Genomic DNA, 13,242 nt, shown 5'->3' with positions numbered 1-13,242 from the left:
ATTAGTATATGCCTAGGAACTGCTGAAGCCTTTTCTTCAAGGACTTGTACTGTAAGAATACTCTTCTTGAAAGTACACTGTAATAATTGCCAAACAGTCTAGTCCCCAAAGATGTGTTTATATATATATATATATATATATATATATATATATATATATATATATATATATATATATATATATATATATATATATATATATATAATCAGAAATGGTATTTAAACAGGTATGAGATGGACATAATGCTCGTCACACAGAGGACTGTCTGAGGTCTATGTCTCTACATCAGGATGTCTTATTTGAGTCCTCCATACTGCCTCTACTAAAACCATAAAGCATTGGTGTAATGTAAACCTCTTCCACATGTTCCTTCATGTTCCTATTGAAATCGCTGAGGCATCAGCCAATCACATATATGCTAGCATACATGTGATTGGCTGCTGGTACTAATGATTTCAGTGGCAGCTAAAACATCATGGAGGTTGTATTGAGCATGTGCAAGAGGCAAGGATTTAAGCGACAGAAGAATTCTAATAACCAATGAATGCCTGCATTGGTTTGCGTGCAATAAAATGCACTCCAACATTGGTTTAAAATGAAAATGTTCGTTGAAGAAATCTTTGGATGTTAGTTCATATTAACTTGCCTTTTGCATGCATTATATATAAATAAATCCATTTAGTCTATGACAGAAGGGATGCGATTAGTTTCTGCGTCACATCCAGGTGCGGATCTCACATAACTCACTACATGTAGCATTGGAAGTAATACACTTGTGTGCTCAAATACAAAAATACAAGAAGAAGGAAAAAAGCAGCATATTTCATGAACATATTTAAACTCGCATTCCCTTTTATTTCATAAAACAAACCTGCAGGTTGTTTTCCCTTGTGTACTCACACGTTTAACATCTTCTTCCCACAAATGTTTGTACACCGATTAAAATGTGTGTGTTTTTATTGGTTGCTTTCTGGTGGTTGATTGGTGGTGTTTAGAGCACCAAGGAGTATTGATGATTCAGGTCAGTAAAGGTGGTCTCGTCCGAGTATCATCCGTTTGCAGTAGCTTAATGTTGCAGAGAAAAGTCAGTTATGAGTTCCCCAAATCAATTTACGCTAAAGGTCCCTTTAAGTGTTTAATGATTTAGTAATTAACATATTGATGAACTTTGTTTTTCTCAACTTGCCTATAGGGAAAAAGAACATGACCTAGAGAGACGATTTGAACTACTGAACAGAGAGTTACGGGCCATGCTTGCTATAGAAGGTAAGACGTGTTGACAAATACAGGGCTAGACCTCGCCACAGCCTGCGAAACTGCTTACCCTAAATAAATACATATAGAATATTTTATTACATTACAATAAACATATTCTACTACGACTTGTGTAAACACCTGAGAAGAAAATGAACTGCTGTGTAATCTAGTATTTCTGGTTAGTTCTTTACAGTATATTAAATGTTGTTACCTAGATAACGACATTATCAGTCCAGGGGAAAAAAATCTGCATTAATCATAATTGTAGATTAATAGTGAAAGAATGAGGATTTATCGTAGAATTTTCTTAAGAAGATGTTTTAATAGTCTGGCAGATTAATAGTGTCAGTGCTATATTATATAGTCACTGGTTTTGTACTGATGTATGTCTTGGTTTAGCTTGAGCGGTTTTCTGTATATTATACCTATGAATACCAAATCACATCTGATAGATAGTGCGAGACGTCAATACCTAGCAGCTGCCTATGATTTGGTCACTGCTTTCTTGCACTGATAAGGCCGATCCATATTCAATCAATTGTAATTAGCTTGGGGATTTTCATGGAAGCAGGAAGATTATACAGTATGCAATAAATGTCCCAATTTATTGCTATTTATCAAGGTGAATGGACTGTCACATTCACTGTACTCCCAAAGTTAGTGGAAGGGTTCCTTTTCAAGTCTCCTGAAATGCATGTTCGTTAGAAATAAATAGAGTTTGAATGCCGTGTGGCATGTGAAGGTGAGTGCAAAATCTAAATGCAGATACCATATCGCTCTACAGGACTTTCACATCATGTCCCTGGACCTTTGCCGTCAGTCAGGGCTGGATTTGCCAGTAAGCAGACCAGGCATGTGTTTCAGGGACGCCCTTAGAGGCAAATGGGTGGTTTAATGGCCTCCATGTGTATGCTTGAAAAACTCTATCCACCTATATTCTCACTCTGTTCATGTTTTGCCCATCTCCTCCAGCAGCTTTTTGTTGTTATATTTATTATTACACTTTTTGAAAGGCATAGGGGCACTAGTGGTTGGGACACCCAACTGTAAATCGAGTCTTGAGCACACAAAAGCAAAGCCTCTGTCTGTACCATCATAACTTGAATATCCTTCCGGATTATTTCTAGCAATGTATGAAGTAATTTTTTTTTGTCTTGGTTCGTAACTGATTTAGTGAAAGCTCTTGCATATGTCTGTTAACGCAAAAGTTCACCAGTGTTCTCTGCTGACCCCACAACCCCACAGCTGGCTATGGTAATTTCTTTCTTCACCTGATAAGGTACCTGGATCCATATGAAATCAATTGTAATTAGCCTGGAGATTTCCGTGGAAGCTTAAGTCTGGGGGGGGGGTAAGAAATGGAGCAGAATTTATAAGGCCTTTGATATCCATCAGTCCACATTTAAAAGCAACCTGGAGAAATGGAATTAGTTTGTAATTTCATGACAACAAAGGAGCCGTCCTGTACAAGATGCATCACGTTGGAGTGTGGAGCACAAACCTCAGAGGCATGTTCAGAAAAAAGAGCTCAGTCGCTGAAGCCCCTTATTCAGTGCTTGGAAAAAATATAAAAAAGTGTGATTATAGATAATGTGCATTGATGAGACTTTGCAAGATCCTACCGTATATATGTAGGTGGAACACTCATACACTTTCAACTCTGTTCTGTGTAAACATATCACTATGTTTGCATGCTGTCAGTGCCCTGGCACTCAAGGGGTAAATCGTAGTCTTATCCATTGGCCTCTAATTGCCCACACGCTCAGTGTTATGGACGATCGATCCCTGTTCAGGGATGAAATCAAGTTCTTGGAGGCCACCACCATACAGATGAAGCCACTATGGCTGGAGAAGCGGTGCTGACCATTCCAAAGCTCACTGGTTTCGGTGCCGTTGGTTTTCTGTGGCGGCCAGGAACCTGTTACGCTGTGAAAGCACTGAACGGACAGCACGTGACTGGGCATCAGTTGGTGTAAGAAGGGAATACGTTTCTGTCCAATTTAGCAGACACTGATAAGTAGCGTGATGTTGTTACACTGTAGCATTACGGAGCTTCTGTTTATATTTCAACACTTTTTTCCTGTTGAGCTTTGGAGCCAGTGATGATTTTTTCCTTCTTCTTAAGCAGCCAGGAAAATGTTATAATCTAAATAACAATACCCAGACCATATATATAGCTGACCGATATTTTTATTTGTTTAGCTAGTGACACGCTCTAAAATAATCCCAAATCTTTAGGCTAATACTTCCCATTTTATTATTAAAAAAAAAAAAATACACCATTCTACTTCTGTCTCTAAGCGCGCTGCAGTCCAGCATGGACATCTTTTTATTATTTTTTTACCACTCAATAATTATATCTTCCAGACTTTGTGCATCTTGATACATCCCTGGCAATGTTTTGAAAGGGAACACTCTTCTAAAAGGATTTCTACATAGGGTTTTTTTGTTTGTTTGTTTTGATTGTAATATTATTTTCCCCCCACTTTTGGCCTGTATGATAAGCTTTTTTATTTTTAAAATCAATATGTAATCCTGTGGAGGAGCTTATCCCCTAAAACCCCATTTGTAAATCTATCTTAGCTTTGTTACACTGAGCAGCCACAGTATTCAGCGAATTGATTAGGTTCAGCGGCAGAATCGCCCGCTCTGATGATGATGCAGAGTCTTTCAGGATTGCTAGTTGACTGGAACTAAAGATAAGGCTTCACTGCAGTCCCCTGATGTGCGCTTTACAAAACTAGTGTTAATTTTCCTCAAACTGCAGGGCTGATTTGTAGTAGCTGCCTCAAAGGTTTTTACAGCAAGAATCTCTGGATAATATCTAAGTAAATATTGTTCCGTGCCTCTTTACACCCAGTGTAAATACCCAGGTGAATTAATATTATTTAATGAGTGTCACCAACAATGCACAATCCTAGATAAGGGCCTGGGATATTGTTTTAGTCTCCGGTTCAGCCACTTGAGTGTGTTGGAGGTAAGCTTTGCAAAAAAAAAAGTACTGGCGATGTTGGAGTACTGGCGATGTTGGAGTACTGGCGATGTTGGAGTACTGGCGATGTTGGAGTACTGGCGATGTTGGGAGTGAGTACTGGCAAACAGCTCACTCCAACATGGAGATGTAGTTCCACAAGCAGCCAGGGCCAGCTCAAGATATTGTGCTGACTGTGTCCGGGAACGAAATGCCCCCCTCCCAAAAAGAAAAGCACAATCACATCCATTATGCAATACCCACACTAGCGCACCCACAGGCACACTCATACTAACGCACCCACTCAGACACTCACGCCATCATAACCAGGCACTCAACAGTAGCACAAACATGTATACACTAGCATACCAAAGTGCACACATACTCAGACACTCACGCTAACACATACCCACTCACACAACCACTACCAGACACATTAACACACACACACACTGGCACTAATGCGACTAGATACATGAACAGACACTGAGACATTAACACACACACTACCATACTCAGACACACAGTCACACACATTAACAAACACGCAAACTAAGGCACACACTAACATACACAGACACACTGACATTAACATAACTAAACACAATAACAAACCAACATGCCAAAACACACACAGTCACCACACTAACATACCTAGACACGCAGTCACACAAACAACTTACCTACCAGTGTGAAGTCTCAGCCTGCCCTTAATGCTTCGCTATTAGCACAAGGTCACGCAATGTGACCCCCACCTCCTCCTTAATAATAATTGCCACCCCTGTCAAAGTGCATGAAAGGTGTAGCACTGAGCTTAACGCTATCCTTTCCTATCTCTGCCATGAAAACGCCATACAGACCCTGTCTGGCGCTGATTCATGGTCCTCCTGATGCCTCAGAGAGGCACCCACCGTAGGACGAGTTGTATTTCAGATCCTTCACTTCATAGTATATTATGTCTTCTACTACCAAAGAGCTTGGCTGGCCCTGTATAATGTATAGTTACAAAATGAATTGATTTAATTTTCATCACACCTTGAGTTGAGTTGTATATGCATCATACAGGACCAGCTCAGCCATTCTTGCTGAAGAAACCTGACAGTGTTGGTCCTTTATAGTAAATAGTAAAGAAAGAGCTTTGAAATGCAAACTTTCCCTTTAACGAATAAACCCCATTATAAGGTTATTATTTTAATACGGGTACTATATCTGTGATATCAGTTGATTATTAATTTCTCTTGTTTTGAGATGAATTGTCCATGCATATATCATAACTGCAAGGGGAGAGTTGGCCTTGGGATAGGGATGGCCCGACTTGGAAGTGCAGCATAGCATTAAGTGGTAGCTCACACCATGTGCAGGCAGGGCATAAGACTGGCTTCGGGTAAGTGTAAATGTGTGTGTGGATACATACATGGGTGGGCAGGGAATGGTGGCTCTCGGCTCTGCTTTCCGGCCTGGCCAAAAGATACCGGCCTTCCCCGACAACTGCCCTGTCAGGGAGTACTAAAAGGGCCCCTGAGGCCTCTTTGTCGCTTCAGTGACCCTTAGTCCACGAGAGACACAATTATTGTGAACTTTGCCATAAAATCATTTTCTGTCTTTCTGTAGAAGTAACTCTTTAGCTGCTTTAGTGCATAAACATGATGACCAAATACTGTACGTATGATATCTTGGTATTTTCTTAGAGCAAATGCCAACAGTATATCTTGGTAACACACTACCCATTCATATATCTATTCACTAAATTATACGGTTTCCTTTTTTGAAGTTCCCCATAAGTTGAATAACACGTACCATGTATGCAACAAAACTGTAAGAACATGTTAATGTAACAATTAAATATCTTTAGTAAAGTAGTTTAATCTTAACATTTGTTTTACAGTGTAACGTTTTGACATCCCTTTGCTTTTCAGTACTTAATGGGTTAAATAGACTATACCAATCTAGCTGCTCAAAAGGTTAAAAGGTTCATTAAAGTCTTCATTAGTATGTATACAATTCTTTTCCATTTGGGAGACTCCTGTGTCCATTGATGCTACACTTGACTTCTCTCTCATGCTCGCTCCCTTTTCTTTGACCCGATGACTCCTTGGCCGTTGGTATCATGTGTTTTCGTGGCGGGCACATGGGTGTAAATCACAAGTCGGGGAAAGGTTGCCCTCCTACGTGCACACTGAGCCATCCCAACAACTCACTTGCCATCAAAGCCTTGCTGCGCTGATCTGCAGATTGTTTTATGTAATAAAATATATAGGGCCAATACAAACTTCAAATAATTGGATCAACACATAAATGTATGTGCGGCAAAAATAGGCAGAGTCACTTAAATGCAAACAAAGGTAAAACATTTAATACGAACAAAAATAGAAGAAGAATATAAAAAGAGGAGAAAATAATACGAAACAAGTCTTACAAAACCTTGGAGAGGAATTTAGTTCATGACTTCTGTCCTATGCATTCCTGAGGATGGAGGGAGGGAGTGTTGGGACGTGAAGAGTCCGTGGATGGCAAGTACATCTCCCCTCTACCTCTCCTCCCATGCTTCTCCAAGGCTTAACTTATATACACGGTTTGAATAGTGATGTCAGTCTTGTCAGTCTATTGGTCTTCACCTAATTGGGTAAACATGCTCACTAAGATCTTTACACGTCGAAACCCTATTTTAGGTGGTCACTGTACGCATATTGTAATGCCCTTTTACAGTTACAACTATACCATGCATTAGCAAGTTACTATCCTATCTATAGAATGCCTGTTCAGCAAATCCTTCATTCCATATTTTAAGGTCAAGGAAACCTTGAAGCCTATCATTGAAACATATTAATATATCTTAATAATCATTTATTAATGAACAATGATTACATATCTTTTACTACTGCCTATACCAATAATTATATATGGTCCATTTCTTAATTGAGGTTAGAAAATGTATTAGAATCTTTTACATTTTATTTGTAGTAGTATTTTGCTGGGCTCTTTACTAAGTGATTTGCATATTATATCATTCAATTACAGGCTATATTTTGAAAGTTCTTTCCCAGCAATCTTCTTCTGCCTGCGCAGCCTCTGCAGGGTTGTTGGCGAGCGTATTATTTGGAGGAGATAAAATCACAAATTTCTCTGAGTTGCTGCTGTCAAAAAGCTGAATGTTAAAATGCTGTATGGGAGAGATGGCACTGAAAATCTGAGTACCCGCCACTGAGATTAGACTTCAGCAACGGATTTCACATTTCTAGAACATCCTATGACAGGGGAGATATTGAGATGCACATCTGGGAGCCCGAAGTGTAAAAACGAAAAACTTCCTTCCATTAACTTGCATAGTAGCGCCCCCCCCCCCCCCGCTCCCCTTTTGTGAGTTCTGGCAATGGATCTATTGAGCGTCTGCCTATTCTAATTGTGCTCACAATTGACTTTTATGTCGTTTTGTATTGTTTTACGCGTACAGTAATAATTACACTGCATGGGTTAGACTGTAAGCTTTTTAAGGCAGGGGCATTCTTTCCGATGGTATTCATACGTATTGTATACACTGATCGTAATGACTGTAGACTACTTACTATATGAGTCCGCTTATGGTTCCTCTGCTTTATTATACTGTAAGCGGTAAAGTGCAGAATATATCTGTTAAATAAAATATTACATACTATACATATAACACACCAAAATGCTCAAACTTCACAAACTTTCTTGTAATGTATCAATAATGTTCTGCAGGAAAGCTGACCCGAGTGGCTAATATGAACGTTGATGCTAAAATGCGAAGTTCCTGGCTGGCAATTATTCAGAGTATATGTAAAGATGAAGACGTTTTATTTCATAACATCTTTACCCCACTAGTCTACCCTCAAAAATATAAAAGCATTGAGCCACCGATCACTGCTCGGAGGGAGTAGCCAAAATCAGTGGCTCTGAATGTACCAATGCAACAGCAAACATACTAATGTATTCCAGCCGTGCTTGCCATCTGCCGTTATCACACAATACCAGATTCGACCCATGTCAAATAAAAGCGTGATATATTAACATAAATGTATAAAATACCTGTGCCATGCAAAGGGTTATAATAAAAAAAAAAAAAAAAAGTTTAGGTTGGGAAGTTTTTTCAGCTCTTGGAGTTTTTTTTTATGTTTGTTCTCTGCTGATAAAATTCTTAAAGCACAAGAGGGCCTATACTATACAGATATCAACAGCCTTTCATTCACCAGACAGTAAAACCATACAGTTGTATTTATGTAATCTAGATTTTTGTGGATTTTAGTTTCCCATCAAGTTGCAAATTAAAAAAGTCTGTATAATTCCAATGTGCATCCGTGTGTGTGTGTGTGTATATGTATGGATGTATGAGTGGAGCTTCGGAACAAGGGCATAACTTTCTTAGTCCATATGCCAACTCAAACTGGCACTGTGAGAAGTCATTGTACCCGGCAGCTTCTTTCTGCCGTGGTGCTGAATCTAATTTCTTATGTGTAGATGCAAGGTGGAATTCCCACTCGCTGCACTCTTTCTGAAGGCCGCTGAGCGGTGTGCTGTCTTGAATAAATTTGCCTTTGGAGGAGGGTCAGGGGGATTTGAACCAGCACATTCTTGTGTGGTTTGTGAAGATTCACATGGTAACCACCGGTGTGCATTGTTAGGTTTATCTGAATAAGCACCAGCCATGTGAGTTTTAACATGATTGCCCAGGGCAATGGAGAGAGAAGAGACTAATCCAAACGGATTGCACACACTCTTTTCTCTGCTTTTTGGAAGGTGCGTGGGGGGAAAGGACACTGCTGGAGTCAGTGGCTGTTTTTTTTTTTTTATGCTGGTGTCCTGTTTCCCTTGTGGTCCTCATTTGTTCTGCTATCTCCCTCATCACCCACTTCTCCTTCTCTCCATTATTTACCTTCCTAATGAGGGGGGCGGAGTAGCCTGCTGGATGATGGACAGTTACAAGCTCCTGCAGTCTGGCTGTGCAAAAGGGCACTTGACTAGGGAAATCAGGAGTCTATTTAACCCTTTAACTTCCCATGGGTTGTATGATAAAAAAAAAAAAAAAAAAAAAAGCTTAAACCTTACATCAGCTATTACTTTAGTGGAATTGGGTTATAAAGCTGGAAAGATCCCATACATGGTGTTTGGGTGTGTGTATGGATGTGTGTGTGCGTGTATGTATGTATATATGTATCTAGATCTATATATATATATATATATATATATAAATACACACACATATATTTTTTCACCAGGTTAGTCTTTATGAGAGATCAGGGCAGTCTGGACAGGTGATAGTGTTGTTCTGCGTGTATTATTATTATTAGTATTTTTTGTATTATTATTGTGTTTATATTGGAGAGCTCTGGAAAGGACATAAGAATGCATCAGCTTCAAAACAGGTCTGGAAAAACATTTGTATGTATACATGTATCTAAAATGTATACGATCTACCTAATGTGTGATACAGGCTTCAGAATATCCTGCTCTGAAGTTGTGACATCGATGCTTAGAATAAACAATATCATACCCAACATAAAGGCTAATGGTAAGCGGTGTCATACAGAGGGATGTACTACTACAAATGCGTTCTTAACAAGATAACCATTAAAAAAATATAGATCATGACAGAATAATAATCCGCGTTCCATTGACTCCTGCCATAAAGCGAATGCATAAAGCAATTATCATAACCTTTCAAGTTATTGCGAGGCATATGGGTCACAGTGTGAAACACCTCAAACTGTTCCCAAATAGCCGGCCACAAATGAGTGCTTAATAACGGTGCATACTGATGGCACCAGCCTGCCTCGCCTGTGTATAGTAAGGTGCCAGCTCCATACCGGGTCCCACCATTAATTAATGATGGGATGATTCTAATGACACCAGGCGTGTAGTTCTTTACCAAGAGCTGTATGTAACGTTACATATTGTGCGAGGGTTCATTATACTAATATATAACTAAATGGATATAGAAGGGCTAAATTATCTATTTTTCATATAATACAGGTTTAGATATTAAATGCAATTATATCCGTATCCAGCTTAGTGTTTGGTGGACAGTGTTGTTAAAGCGATCTGGTACTAGTATTTAGTCTCCCTTATAATGAAAAACACGCACTTGGAGATGAAGCCAAATTATGACTTTATTTGCCTCAAATTAGTTTTTACTTAACATCCAACGATAATACACCCAGAACTGCCCCAAATTGGAATGAATATAAATTATTTTTTTTATGTAAAATGTCTGCATCTTCCACTTTTGTGTCTTGTTTATCCCTGTTTATTATTTGTATGTATCTGGTGGGACTGGATATGGACATTACCATGTATCTTTGTGTTGGTTAAATGTTAAAAAGCATATAGTTTTTGTGCTAAGGTTCGGGCAGCTACTAGATAGATCTGCTACATTGTGGCTGATGTGTTTGTACATCTGATGAAAGCAGATAATAACAAAATAGAGGCTGATGACTGCATAAAATATGTAGTGATATCACACTCTGAGCTGTAATGTAATTATAAAAAATGATGTGTTTACTCCCTCTGCAGTAATCTTGTTAAATATGCTAAATTGTGTCTTTGTAGACTGGCAGAAGACTGAAGCACAGAAGAGGAGGGAGCAGCTTTTACTGGATGAACTGGTTATACTGGTTAATAAACGTGATGCTTTGGTCAGAGATTTGGATGCCCAAGAAAAGCAGTGAGTGGAAAACCCTAAACCCCATCCTGTAAATTCTCTTAATTATCCGTCTCTGTCTTTCTATCAGAATTCTCCACAACACCAAGTTAAAGTGATTTGTGTTTTACATAATTGTTAAACTGTATTTTGTTTGCTCTGTCGCAGCCTTGTGCCCAGGGGAACATAAATATAAATATGGCCACTGCCTGGCTATATAGATATTATTGCTTTAATCACACCCCCTCCCCTACAGAAATCCCTTTTTCTGGCACATCTCCTATGGAGTGGTCATCCTAGCCGCTAAGCCCTTCCCAGCCCCTGTTACCGTACTCTGTTTAGAAGGTATCCATCCCAGTCATGGGGGGGCACCAATGATCTCATTATTGAACCCATCAACCATCACCCAATCTACCTAAGCCAAGACTGATTGGAAATGGCGATGAGCTGAGTTTGTGTGTAATCTGAGAAAGTTTGCACCCTGTGGGGATACTTGCCCATTCACATTCAGGCATTTAGAATAGTTTTGCTTTATATCTTTTTATCTTTTATATTTAAAATTGCACATTGAATCGCTATCATTATTTGAAAAACGACTGATAAAAGCAATTTCTTGCAATACAACACAATAAAAGGTGTTGCTTTATACTAGGTAGTTATACCACTTCCCAAAGGCTATCATATGCCCCTAATGCTACCTGTTGAATGAAAATGTTTCTTGTGTTGCATTAAATGTATGTACACACGTGTATTTCTGCAGAGCCGAAGAGGAAGATGAACATTTAGAAAGAACCTTGGAACAAAACAAAGGCAAGATGGTCAAGAAAGAAGAGAAATGCGTTGTCCAATGACCGCCGAGGAATGGCGTCTTTCCATTCCCCGAGTTCCTCTGGACGCCTTCGTTTACTAGGTGATTGGCAGCCAGAGAGAGAGGATAATTTCAACGTGCAAGAAATGTCCTGAACAAATGACACTGTTTCCTTAAATGTTCTTGTTAGTTTTATTATCTGCATTGTTTTTAACTTAAAAACTACAACTTCAGTGCAAAAGCAGCCTGCACTTTGGAACGGGAGGTGGTGGAATTATTTTTTTGCCGCTGTGTTTGTTCCTGGGATCCCTCATTCTTATGGTACATGCTTTTTACAGACCATTACATGTATAAAAAAAAAAAGACAAAGGTGACAACAGGCTCTCCCAGAATCTTCCTTCCATTACGATTGCTTAGCAAGATACTATAGTGGGAGAGATGAGTATTGTTCTATACGAGCTACACCAGAGGGTTAATATGTGAATGAATAAGCAGATTGAACTAGTCCTGCCATTTTGTAATAATATGTAAGCTATCTACCTTTTAATTTGAACGCTATACACGTAACGCCATATTTACAAGTGTTTATTTGAGCAGCTATTTTACATTTTATCCTTGGATAATACATTATATGTGGAGGCCGTGTGTGTGTATTTTGCAGGACAACAGAGTTCATAGCTGATCCAGCAGTTCTTCCGTAGGAAGTTTGTTTCCAATCATTGGTTTACATTTCACTATCAATGGCTGAACCCTTTTGTGGGAGAAATCTGTTTCATGCTTTAAAGTGCATCTGAACATAGACTTTAGCTGACGACGCTGTTAATATTTATTGCAGGTCTTTCTTAGGCCGCTCACAGCAGGCATGAGATTGAGTGCTTTCTTTTCGCACACACCCTGGCATTTTTGTGGATCCAATTCTGTTTATTTATTACAATGCTGTCATATGCAATTTTCAATAAAAGCCTAATATTTCTTACCATACTCCTCCTCGTTTGTAATTGTACTTAATTCTGTTATGACGGGTTTTAACCTAGATACAGCAAAGTGTGATATAAATGTGTATGCAGAGCGAGAGACATTTAATAACTATTATGAAAAGCTTTTTGTTGTTTCTGTAAGTCAAATTGTTATATACTATTTGGTATGTCCTGTCTACCCATTGTACAGCGCTATGGAATTTGATGGCGCTATATAAAACAATAAATAATAATTTTAGAGAGAAAAGGCACTGGTGGTAGTAAAAAGTAAAGTATCAACACTTAAGAAAACCAAAGTAATTCTTGCTTCAATCAAAGTTTATGGTTTGTGTTTATATCAATATGGAATGATCCTTATATTATCTCCCCTGCCTCCGCACCCTGTCTTGGTAAAATATATCAACTTGAAACATTAACATAAACTACCTTTTGCATCATTGTGACTTGAAGTCCCACAAGTGCCCTTTTGGATTGATTGCTATGTGTCATATTATATATAAATAAATCTTATATTTTATTTATATAGCGCCAACAATTTATACAGAACTGGTTGCAATACGTATATTCAAAGGTT

At 38.8% G+C, this 13,242-nt stretch overlaps 1 protein-coding gene across 7 annotated transcripts in view; it reads left to right on the top strand.

Moving 5' to 3' along the window:
* Positions 1 to 11,734, top strand: part of LOC149303264 (EH domain-binding protein 1-like) — a 174,448-nt gene extending 162,714 nt beyond the window's left edge. For all 7 annotated transcript variants that reach the window (XM_089481486.1, XM_089481485.1, XM_089481484.1 and 4 more), the window contains 3 exons: positions 1,193 to 1,266; positions 10,793 to 10,907; positions 11,644 to 11,734. In XM_089481486.1, the coding sequence (XP_089337612.1) occupies positions 1,193 to 1,266; positions 10,793 to 10,907; positions 11,644 to 11,734 (280 nt within the window). The remainder of the gene's footprint in view (positions 1 to 1,192; positions 1,267 to 10,792; positions 10,908 to 11,643) is intronic.
* Positions 11,735 to 13,242: the final 1,508 nt, after the last annotated feature.

This window comes from Sceloporus occidentalis, unplaced genomic scaffold, assembly GCF_023333645.1.
Source record: "Sceloporus occidentalis isolate IW3139 unplaced genomic scaffold, rSceOcc1.0.p SCAF_15, whole genome shotgun sequence".
Classification (NCBI taxonomy): Eukaryota; Metazoa; Chordata; class Lepidosauria; order Squamata; family Phrynosomatidae; genus Sceloporus; species Sceloporus occidentalis.
The sequence above is the reverse complement of the archived record's forward strand: the minus strand, read 5'-3'. Positions and strand labels throughout refer to the sequence as shown.